The sequence below is a fragment of the Salvelinus fontinalis genome, unplaced genomic scaffold (assembly GCF_029448725.1).
Source record: "Salvelinus fontinalis isolate EN_2023a unplaced genomic scaffold, ASM2944872v1 scaffold_0674, whole genome shotgun sequence".
In the NCBI taxonomy this organism is placed as follows: Eukaryota; Metazoa; Chordata; class Actinopteri; order Salmoniformes; family Salmonidae; genus Salvelinus; species Salvelinus fontinalis.
This window is the reverse complement of record NW_026600883.1, coordinates 31,556-44,055: the sequence shown is the minus strand read 5'-3', so window position 1 is coordinate 44,055 and position 12,500 is coordinate 31,556. Positions and strand designations below refer to the sequence as shown.

General features: G+C 47.8%; 1 protein-coding gene across 1 annotated transcript in view; it reads left to right on the top strand.

The window, feature by feature from the left end:
* The window catches only part of LOC129846971 (glutamate receptor-interacting protein 1-like), an 81,788-nt gene that overhangs the window by 50,127 nt on the left and 19,161 nt on the right, over positions 1–12,500 (top strand). The window contains exons 7-9 of the mRNA XM_055914787.1: positions 6,197–6,341; positions 7,745–7,884; positions 11,611–11,826. Coding sequence (XP_055770762.1) covers positions 6,197–6,341; positions 7,745–7,884; positions 11,611–11,826 — 501 coding nt within the window. The remainder of the gene's footprint in view (positions 1–6,196; positions 6,342–7,744; positions 7,885–11,610; positions 11,827–12,500) is intronic.

The window sequence follows — 12,500 nt, the reverse complement described above, 5'->3', positions numbered from 1 at the left end:
GATAATTATCCACTCCCTCTCTCTATAGGTCCTCTCTCTCTAGGTCCTCTCTCTCTCTCTAGGTCCTTCCTCTCTCTCTCTCAGGGTCCTCTCTCTCTCAGGGTCCTCTCTCTCTCTCTAGGTCCTTCCTCTCTCTCTCTCTCTCTCTCTCTCTCTCTCTCTCTCAGGGTCCTCTCTCTAGGTCCTCTCTCTCTCTCTAGGTCCTTCCTCTCTCTCTCTCAGGGTCCTCTCTCTCTCAGGGTCCTCTCTCTCTCTCTAGGTCCTTCCTCTCTCTCTCTCTCTCTCTCTCTCTCTCTCTCAGGGTCCTCTCTCTCAGGGTCCTCTCTCTCTCTAGGTCCTCTCTCTCTCTCTAGGTCCTTCCTCTCTCTCTCTAGGTCCTTCCTCTCTCTCTCTCAGGGTCCTTACTCTCTCTCTCTCAGGGTCCTTACTCTCTCTCTCTCAGGGTCCTTACTCTCTCTCTAGGTCCTTTCTCTCTCTCTAGGTCCTTCCTCTCTCTCTCTCTAGGTCCTCTCTCTCTAGGTCCACTCTCTCTCTCTAGGTCCTTCCACTCTCTCTCTAGGTCCTTCCTCTCTCTCTCTAGGTCCTCTCTCTCTAGGTCCTCTCTCTCTCTCTAGGTCCTCTCTCTCTCTCTAGGTCCTCTCTCTCTCTAGGGCCTCCCTCCCTCCCTACCTCCCTACATTGAACTGTGGGCTATATCTTGCTATACACTGGAAGTAACAGTGTGTTTAATGATTTGTCTGAATCTAGCTCCACGCTGTCGTACAGTGAGCTCCAAAAGGACCTTTGTTGTTGTTCTGGTATTGTATTTGAAATGATACAATGACTATGAGGTTGAATGAGTTTCTCACTCATCATTATTCGCAATTCATTCAAGACTGTCCGTAACCATGGTAACATCCACATGAATTTAGAAGTGTTTAGAAACTTATTCTATTCTTATTTACAATAAAAGTGACTCCAAAACGACATGATACATTATTTACCATTTATTTCTTTTTGGCACAAAATAATCGGAAACACAACCAAAACAAACAGCAAATACATCCAACCCTGGTATCTCTGTAGGAGAGGTGATCCATGGTATCTCTATAGGAGAGGTGATCCCTGGTATCTCTATAGGAGAGGTGATCCCTGGTATCTCTATAGGAGAGGTGATCCCTGGTATCTCTGTAGGAGAGGTGATCCATGGTATCTCTATATGAGAGGTGATCCCTGGTATCTCTATAGGAGAGGTGATCCCTGGTATCTCTATAGGAGAGGTGATCCCTGGTATCTCTATAGGAGAGGTGATCCCTGGTATCTCTGTAGGAGAGGTGATCCATGGTATCTCTATAGGAGAGGTGATCCCTGGTATCTCTATAGGAGAGGTGATCCCTGGTATCTCTATAGGAGAGGTGATCCCTGGTATCTCTATAGGAGAGTTGATCCCTGGTATCTCTATAGGAGAGATGATCCCTTGTATCTCTGTAGGAGAGGTGATCCCTGGTATCTATATAGGAGAAGGGATCTCTGGTATCTCTATAGGAGAGGTGATCTCTGGTATCTCTATAGGAGAGGTGATCCCTGGTATCTCTATAGGAGAGGTGATCCCTGGTATCTCTATAGGAGAGGTGATCCCTGGTATCTCTATAGGAGAGGTGATCCCTGGTATCTCTATAGGAGAGGTGATCCCTGGTATCTCTGTAGGAGAGGTGATCCCTGGTATCTCTTTAGGAGAGGTGATCTCTGGTATCTCTATAGGAGAGGTGATCCCTGGTATCTCTGTAGGAGAGGTGATCTCTGGTATCTCTGTAGGAGAGGTGATCCCTGGTATCTCTATAGGAGAGGTGATCCCTGGTATCTCTGTAGGAGAGGTGATCCCTGGTATCTCTATAGGAGAAGGGATCTCTGGTATCTCTGTAGGAGAGGTGATCCCTGGTATCTCTATAGGAGAGGTGATCCCTGGTATCTCTGTAGGAGAGGTGATCCCTGGTATCTCTATAGGAGAAGGGATCTCTGGTATCTCTATAGGAGAGGTGATCTCTGGTATCTCTGTAGGAGAGGTGATCCCTGGTATCTCTGTAGGAGAGGGGATAACTGGTATCTCTATAGGAGAGGTGATCCCTGGTATCTCTATAGGAGAGGTGATCCCTGGTATCGCTGTAGGAGAGGTGATCCATGGTATCTCTGTAGGAGAGTTGATCCCTGGTATCTCTATAGGAGAGGTGATCCCTGGTATCTATATAGGAGAGGTGATCCCTGGTATCTCTATAGGAGAGGTGATCCCTGGTATCTCTGTAGGAGAGGTGATCCCTGGTATCTCTTTAGGAGAGGTGATCTCTGGTATCTCTATAGGAGAGGTGATCCCTGGTATCTCTGTAGGAGAGGTGATCTCTGGTATCTCTGTAGGAGAGGTGATCCCTGGTATCTCTATAGGAGAGGTGATCCCTGGTATCTCTATAGGAGAAGGGATCTCTGGTATCTCTGTAGGAGAGGTGATCCCTGGTATCTCTATAGGAGAGGTGATCCCTGGTATCTCTGTAGGAGAGGTGATCCCTGGTATCTCTATAGGAGAAGGGATCTCTGGTATCTCTATAGGAGAGGTGATCTCTGGTATCTCTATAGGAGAGGTGATCCCTGGTATCTCTGTAGGAGAGGTGATAACTGGTATCTCTATAGGAGAGGTGATCCCTGGTATCTCTATAGGAGAGGTGATCCCTGGTATCGCTATAGGAGAGGTGATCCATGGTATCTCTGTAGGAGAGTTGATCCCTGGTATCTCTGTAGGAGAGTTGATCCCTGGTATCTCTATAGGAGAGGTGATCCCTGGTATCTCTATAGGAGAGGTGATCCCTGGTATCTCTATAGGAGAAGGGATCTCTGGTATCTCTATAGGAGAGGTGATCTCTGGTATCTCTATAGGAGAGGTGATCCCTGGTATCTCTATAGGAGAGGTGATCTCTGGTATCTCTATAGGGGAGGTGATCCCTGGTATCTCTATAGGAGAGGTGATCCCTGGTATCTCTGTAGGAGAGGTGATAACTGGTATCTCTATAGGAGAGGTGATCCCTGGTATCTCTATAGGAGAGGTGATCCCTGGTATCTCTATAGGAGAGGTGATCTCTGGTATCTCTATAGGAGAGGTGATCCCTGGTATCTCTGTAGGAGAGGTGATCCATGGTATCTCTGTAGGAGAGGTGATAACTGGTATCTCTATAGGAGAGGTGATCCCTGGTATCTCTATAGGAGAGGTGATCCCTGGTATCTCTGTAGGAGAGGCGATCCCTGGTATCTCTGTAGGAGAGGCGATCCCTGGTATCTCTGTAGGAGAGGCGATCCCTGGTATCTCTATAGGAGAGGTGATCCCTGGTATCTCTATAGGAGAGGTGATCCCTGGTATCTCTGTAGGAGAGGTGATCCCTGGTATCTCTGTAGGAGAGGTGATCCCTGGTATCTCTGTAGGAGAGGTGATCTCTGGTATCTCTATAGGAGAGGTGATCTCTGGTATCACTATAGGAGATGTGATCCCTGGTATCTCTATAGGAGAGGTGATCCCTGTTATCTCTATAGGAGAGGCGATCCATTGTAACTCTATAGGAGAGGCGATCCATGGTATCTCTATAGGAGAGGCGATACCTGGTATCTCTATAGGAGAGGTGATCCCTGGTATCTCTATAGGAGAGGTGATCCCTGGTATCTCTGTAGGAGAGGTGATCTCTGGTATCTCTATAGGAGAGGTGATCCCTGGTATCTCTATAGGAGAGGTGATCTCTGGTATCTCTGTAGGAGAGGTGATCCATGGTATCTCTATAGGAGAGGTGATCCCTGGTATCTCTATAGGAGAGGTGATCCATGGTATCGCTATAGGAGAGGTGATCCCTGGTATCTCTATAGGAGAGGTGATCCCTGGTATCTCTATAGGATAGGTGATCCCTGGTATCTCTATAGGAGAGGTGATCCCTGGTATCTCTATAGGAGAGGTGATCCCTGGTATCTCCATAGGAGAGGTGATCTCTGGTATCTCTATAGGAGAGGTGATCTCTGGTATCTCTATAGGAGAGGTGATCTCTGGTATCTCTATAGGAGAGGTGATCCCTGGTATCTCTGTAGGAGAGGTGATCCCTGGTATCTCTGTAGGAGAGGTGATCCATGGTATCTCTGTAGGAGAGGTGATAACTGGTATCTCTATAGGAGAGGTGATCCCTGGTATCTCTGTAGGAGAGGTGATCCCTGGTATCTCTGTAGGAGAGGCGATCCCTGGTATCTCTGTAGGAGAGGCGATCCCTGGTATCTCTGTAGGAGAGGCGATCCCTGGTATCTCTATAGGAGAGGCGATCCCTGGTATCTCTGTAGGAGAGGCGATCCCTGGTATCTCTGTAGGAGAGGTGATCCCTGGTATCTCTGTAGGAGAGGTGATCTCTGGTATCTCTATAGGAGAGGTGATCTCTGGTATCACTATAGGAGAGGTGATCTCTGGTATCACTATAGGAGATGTGATCCCTGGTATCTCTATAGGAGAGGTGATCCCTGTTATCTCTATAGGAGAGGTGATCCCTGGTATCTCTATAGGAGAGGCGATCCATGGTATCTCTATAGGAGAGGTGATCCATGGTATCTCTATAGGAGAGGTGATCCCTGGTATCTCTATAGGAGAGGTGATCCCTGGTATCTCTATAGGAGAGGTGATCCCTGGTATCTCTATAGGAGAGGTGATCCCTGGTATCTCTATAGGAGAGGTGATCCCTGGTATCTCCATAGGAGAGGTGATCTCTGGTATCTCTATAGGAGAGGTGATCCCTGGTATCTCTGTAGGAGAGGTGATCCATGGTATCTCTATAGGAGAGGTTATCCCTGGTATCTCTGTAGGAGAGGTGATCTCTGGTATCTCTATAGGAGAGGTGATCCCTGGTTTCTCTATAGGAGAGGTGATCTCTGGTATCTCTATAGGAGAGGTGATCCCTGGTATCTCTGTAGGAGAGGTGATCCATGGTATCTCTATAGGAGAGGTTATCCCTGGTATCTCTATAGGAGAGGTGATCCATGGTATCGCTATAGGAGAGGTGATCCCTGGTATCTCTATAGGAGAGGTGATCCCTGGTATCTCTATAGGAGAGGTGATCCCTGGTATCTCTATAGGAGAGGTGATCCCTGGTATCTCTATAGGAGAGGTGATCCCTGGTATCTCTATAGAAGAGGTGATCCCTGGTATCTCTATAGGAGAGGTGATCCATGGTATCTCTATAGGAGAGGTGATCGCTGGTATCTCTATAGGAGAGGTGATCCATGGTATCTCTGTAGGAGAGGTGATCCCTGGTATCTCTATAGGAGAGGTGATCCCTGGTGTCTCTATAGGAGAGGTGATCCCTGGTATCTCTATAGGAGAGGTGATCCCTGGTATCTCTATAGGAGAGGTGATCCCTGGTGTCTCTATAGGAGAGGTGATCCCTGGTATCTCTATAGGAGAGGTGATCCCTGGTATCCACTCAGATGCCTCTGTTAGTGGGTGTAGTGTTCCATGTTGTATCTGTAACCCTGGTCCTAACCCCGGTCCTAACCCTGGTCCTAACCCTGGCCCTAACCCTGGCCCTAACCCTGGCCCTAACCCTGGCCTGGCCCTAACCCTGGCCCTAACCCTGGCCCTAACCCTGGCCCTAACCCTGGCCCTAACCCTGGTCCTAACCCTGGTCCTAACCCTGGCCCTAACCCTGGTCCTAACCCTGGTCCTAACCCTGGTCCTAACCCTGGTCCTAACCCTGGCCCTAACCCTGGCCCTAACCCTGGCCCTAACCCTGGCCTGGCCCTAACCCTGGCTCTAACCCTGGCCGTAACCCTGGCTCTAACCCTGGCCCTAACCCTGGCTCTAACCCTGGTCCTAACCCTGGCCCTAACTCTGGTCCTAACCCCAGCCTGGCCTTAACCCTGGCCTTAACCCTGGCCCTAACCCTGGTCCTAACCCCGGCCTGGCCCTAACCCTGGCCTTAACCCTGGTCCTAACCCTGGCCTGGCCCTTGTCCTAACCCTGGTCCTAACCCTGACCCTAACCCTAACCCTGGCCCTAACCCTGGTCCTTATCCTGGCCTGGCCCTAATCTGGCCCTAACCCTGGTCCTAACCCTGGTCCTAACCCTGACCAGGGATGTGCTTGTCACAGCATGGGGACAGAGTTGTAAAGCCAAGGGACGGAGGTATACACTGTGTGCTGTTGTCCTGTGTTCCAGACGAACAGGAGCTGTCTGGATCCATCATCTACACGGTGGAGCTGAAGAGATATGGAGGCCCGCTGGGGATCACCATCTCAGGCACAGAGGAGCCCTTTGACCCCATCGTCATCTCCAGCCTCACCAAGGGAGGACTGGCCGAGAGGTGAGAGAGCTAGGGCAATGGGGTGTGGGTAGCTGGAAGAGACAGGGGACATGGGACAGGGGACAGGAGAATGGGGTGTGGGTAGCTGGCAGAGACAGGGGACATGGGACATGGGACAGGATAATGGGGTGTGGGTAGCTGGCAGAGACAAGGGACATGGGACAGGGGAATGGGGTGTGGGTAGCTGGCAGAGACAGGGGACATGGGACAGGGGACAGGGGAATGGGTAGCTGGAAGAGACATGGGACAGGGGACAGGATAATGGGGTGTGGGTAGCTGGCAGAGACAGGGGACATGGGACAGGGGACAGGGGAATGGGGTGTGGGTAGCTGGCAGGGACAAGGGACATGGGACAGGGGGATGGGGTGTGGGTAGCTGGCAGAGACAGTGGACATGGGACAGGGGAATGGGTAGCTGGCAGAGACATGGGAATGGGGTGTGGGTAGCTGGAAGAGACAGGGGACATGGGACAGGGGAATGGGTAGCTGGAAGAGACAGGGGAATGGGGTGTGGGTAGCTGGCAGAGACAGGGGACAGGGGACAGGGGAATGGGTAGCTGGAAGAGACATGGGAATGGGGTGTGGGTAGCTGGCAGAGACAGGGGACATGGGACAGGGGAATGGGTAGCTGGAAGAGACATGGGAATGGGGTGTGGGTAGCTGGAAGAGACAGGGGACATGGGACAGGGGAATGGGTAGCTGGAAGAGACATGGGAATGGGGTGTGGGTAGCTGGAAGAGACAGGGGACATGGGACAGGGGACAGGGGAATGGGGTGTGGGTAGCTGGCAGAGACAGGGGACAGGGGACAGGGGAATGGGGTGTGGGTAGCTGGCAGAGACAGGGGACATGGGACAGGGGAATGGGGTGTGGGTAGCTGGCAGAGACAGGGGATGTCTGTCTCCCTCCTTCCCTCTCTCTCTCTCTCTCCCTCCCTCTCTCTCTCTGTCTCTCTCTCAATTCAATTCAATTCAATTCAATTCAAGGGGCTTTATTGGCATGGGAAACATGTGTTAACATTGCCAAAGCAAATCTCTCTCTCTCTCTGTCTCTCTGTCTCTCCCTCCCTCCCTTCCTCCCTCCCTCTCTCGGTGGTGCTGGGTAGAACTGACACCCTAGGGAGGTTTGGATAGCTCAGGCAGATGCCAGACCAGCTGGTCTGAGGACAGAAAATGTGTTTGTCTCAGTCAGATAAAGAGTTGAGCTTTCTGGGGGGGGGGGCGTTAATCTGACAGATTTTAGTTGACACTCTCTTTGCACACAGACCTAAGGCCTCTTCTCCTGGGTCATGTTCAGCAGAACACACTGTAGCCAGATAATGGTGCAACTTCCTATTGGTAGTGCATCCCCCTTTCATAACGTTTGCTCCCTAATGAACACAACCCTGGTGTTTCTGTGTGTACAGGACGGGAGCGATCCACATCGGGGACAGGATCCTGGCCATCAACTGTAACAGTCTGAAGGGGAAACCACTGAGTGAAGCCATCCACCTGCTGCAGATGGCTGGAGAGTCTGTCACACTGAAGATCAAGAAACAGGGAGAATGTGAGTAGAGGACACACACACACACACACATATACACACACACACAGTACACACACACAGTACACACACACACACACACACACACACACACACACACACACACATATATACACGCACACATACACACAGAGGCCAAGGACCGTACAGACATTACACAGTACACGCACGCGCACACACACACAGACACAGACACAGACACAGACACAGACACACACACACACACACACACACACACACACACACACACACACACACACACACACACACACACACACACACACACACACAGTACTCACAGTACACAGTACACCCACACACATAGAGGCCAAGGACTGTACACACAGTACACAGTACACACACACACACACACACACACACACAGAGGCCAAGGACCGTACACATATAGCTCGCCAGCTTGTAGTCCCAAAAACAGAAATGAGTCATTATTTTCTCCCTCTGATTCGTTCAGCCATTCCTTCCTATGGGGGAAAAGAATGTGGGGTTCGGGATAAACGCTGAAAATAAGGTCTGAGGTCATCACAGACAGATCTGATACGTTGTGTTCTAGGAGATAATATCAGTCAGTTATCATGACCTTTATGAATGAGGAAGTCTTTATGCTGTGTTCTAGGAGATAATATCAGTCAGTTATCGTGAACTTTATGAATGAGGAAGTCTTTATGTTGTGTTCTCGGAGATAATACCAGTCAGTTATCGTGACCTTTATGAATGAGGAAGTCTTTATGCTGTGTTCTAGGAGATAATACCAGCCAGTTATCGTGACCTTTATGAATAAGGAAGTCTTTACGTTGTGTTCTAGGAGATAATATCAGTCAGTTATCGTGACCTTTATGAATGAGGAAGTCTTTATGTTGTGTTCTAGGAGATAATATCAGTCAGTTATCGTGACCTTTATGAATGAGGAAGTCTTTATGTTGTGTTCTAGGAGATAATACCAGTCAGTTATCGTAACCTTTATGAATGAGGAAGTCTTTATGTTGTGTTCTAGGAGATAATATCAGTCAGTTATCGTGACCTTTATGAATGAGGAAGTCTTTATGTTGTGTTCTAGGAGATAATATCAGTCAGTTATCGTGACCTTTATGAATGAGGAAGTCTTTATGTTGTGTTCTAGGAGATAATATCAGCCAGTTATCATGACCTTTATGAATGAGGAAGTCTTTACGTTGTGTTCTAGGAGATAATATCAGTCAGTTATCGTGACCTTTATGAATGAGGAAGTCTTTATGTTGTGTTCTAGGAGATAATACCAGTCAGTTATCGTGACCTTTATGAATGAGGAAGTCTGTATGTTGTGTTCTAGGAGATAATACCAGTCAGTTATCGTAACCTTTATGAATGAGGAAGTCTTTATGTTGTGTTCTAGGAGATAATATCAGCCAGTTATCATGACCTTTATGAATGAGGAAGTCTTTATGCTGTGTTCTAGGAGATAATATCAGTCAGTTATCGTGACCTTTATGAATGAGGAAGTCTTTATGCTGTGTTCTAGGAGATAATATCAGTCAGTTATCGTGACCCTTATGAATGAGGAAGTCTTTATGTTGTGTTCTAGGAGATAATATCAGTCAGTTATCGTGACCTTTATGAATGAGGAAGTCTTTACGTTGTGTTCTAGGAGATAATATCAGTCAGTTATCGTGACCTTTATGAATGAGGAAGTCTTTACGTTGTGTTCTAGGAGATAATACCAGTCAGTTATCGTGACCTTTATGAATGAGGAAGTCTGTATGTTGTGTTCTAGGAGATAATACCAGTCAGTTATCGTAACCTTTATGAATGAGGAAGTCTTTATGTTGTGTTCTAGGAGATAATATCAGCCAGTTATCATGACCTTTATGAATGAGGAAGTCTTTATGCTGTGTTCTAGGAGATAATATCAGTCAGTTATCGTGACCTTTATGAATGAGGAAGTATTTATGCTGTGTTCTAGGAGATAATATCAGTCAGTTATCGTGACCTTTATGAATGAGGAAGTCTTTATGTTGTGTTCTAGGAGATAATATCAGTCAGTTATCGTGACCTTTATGAATGAGGAAGTCTTTATGCTGTGTTCTAGGAGATAATATCAGTCAGTTATCGTGACCTTTATGAATGAGGAAGTCTTTATGTTGTGTTCTAGGAGATAATACCAGTCAGTTATCGTGACCTTTATGAATGAGGAAGTCATGCTTCAAAACTTCCCAAACAGTGACGTTAACTGATGAATATTGTCTCATACAACAAAACGTACCAGATCTCCTCAGCCTGTGTTGCCCGCAGAACTTATTTTCAACGTTTATCCAAAAAAATACATTAAAAAACATTCATTTCCCAAGAGGCTTTATCCAACGAGCCGTGACAGAGTTGGCCTCCGTTAGAACCTACAAAAAAAAACACTCCATTACTATTACTCTATATTATATAGTACAAACAGAGCACTCACTGGGGTTAAAGACCCTCACACATGACATAGTCCAAACAGAGCACTCACTGGGGTTAAAGACCGTCACACATGACATAGTACAAACAGATCACTCACTGGGGTTAAAGACCATCGCACATGACATAGTACAAACAGATCACTCACTGGGGTTAAAGACCCTCACACATGACATAGTCCAAACAGAGCACTCACTGGGGTTAAAGACCCTCACACATGACATAGTACAAACAGATCACTCACTGGGGTTAAAGACCATCACACATGACATAGTCCAAACAGAGCACTCACTGGGGTTAAAGAGACCATCACACATGACATCGTACAAACAGAGCACTCACTGGGGTTAAAGACCCTCACACATGACATAGTACAAACAGATCACTCACTGGGGTTAAAGACCATCACACATGACATAGTCCAAACAGAGCACTCACTGGGGTTAAAGACCATCACACATGACATAGTACAAACAGAGCACTCACTGGCATCAAGGTGCAGGTAACATGTTGTACATTATAGGTAATCTACATTACAATGTACTATACCCTAATAGGCCTGTCAATGCAATCTACACACAACACGTTAGTTATCTATGCTGTACCATGCACACACACACACACACACACACACACACACACACACACACACACACACACACACACACACACACACACACACACACACACACACACACACACACACACACACACACACATCACCCATATCAACGCTGTACACACCTCATCACAGTGGATGCGGTAGTATTTCACCACGGGCACACTATTCCCAGATCACTTGTTGGGGGGGTTTAGGCTGCCAGATGGATTCAATACAGAGAATTTACAGCAGATACGGTTCCACTACAGAATACAATTTGCTCGTGTCTCGAGCTGTGCTTATTTCTGCTGAACTACAGTGAGATTGATCTAGAAGTTGTCTGGAAACGGCTGTGAGGGAAATAACATTGTATTAGCATTTCTTCCTCTGCTTCTCTCTCTCTCTCTCTCACCACCCTCTGTCTCTGTCTCTCTCTTTCTCTCTCTCTCTCTCGCTGTCTTTTTTTCTCTCTCGCTCTTTCTCTCTCTCTGACCCGCTTTCTCTTTCTCTCGATCTCTCGCTCTCTCTCTCTGACCCGCTTTCTCTTTCTCTCGATCTCTCGCTCTCTCTCTCTGACTCACTCTCTCTGACCGTCTCTCTCTGACCCTTGCCTCACCATTTCCCTTTGTTTCATACTTCTCCCCTTCACATTTTCTCATATTCTCCCTCCCTCCCTCCTCTAGTGGCCAGTCCCAAGCAGCAGTCGGTGTCTGGTCATCTCAGTGATGTGATGCTGAGTGATGTGGAGGACGAGGCAGGGTTAGGCGGGCTGGGAGGTCAGGCAGAGAGCCAGAAACTTGGGAAGCTCTCTGACCTCTACTCCACCACCATCCCCTCTGTGGACTCAGCCGTGGAGTCCTGGGACGGCTCGGCCATAGACACCACCTTCAACACCCAGGGTGAGAGGAAAGAGAGAGTGTGTGTGTGTGTGTGTGTGTGTGTGTGTGTGTGTGTGTGTGTGTGTGTGTGTGTGTGTGTGTGTGTGTGTGTGTGTGTGTGTGTGTGTGTGTGTGTGTGTGTGTGTGTGTGTGTGTGTGTGTGTCTGACAGTTACAGACATCGAGGGACAGACAAAATGGGAGGCTCACATCTTTTTACTACACCAGTGTCCAAAAAAACAATACTAATAAAATAAACCATTACTGTCCATCACCATAGCAACATCCACAGTAGTTTTCCAATACAATAGACTTTTAGAGAATACAACTCACGTGGCCAATACATCCTTCCTGATTCCTAGAGGGCAATTTTTATCAGAGCATTCATTATGCATTATACAGTTGTGGGCGAGGCGACGTGCGGATTGGCTGGAAGACCATTCTATTTTAGTTCTACTGAGTAGGAAATGATTGGCTAATGGATTTAGGGATGCCCTTAACCATTATCATGGTAGAATGGTCCCCGCAGCAATGATGTGTTGGCTTTACAATTAGTCTCCTCCCCACACAGTAAGGCCTCTTGGCCTCCTCTATAATCACCCTGCGTAGGGAGAGAACACACACACACACACACTACAAGCTCATACACATACATAGGGCTCTGGTCTAAAGTAGTGCACTATATAGGGAATAGGG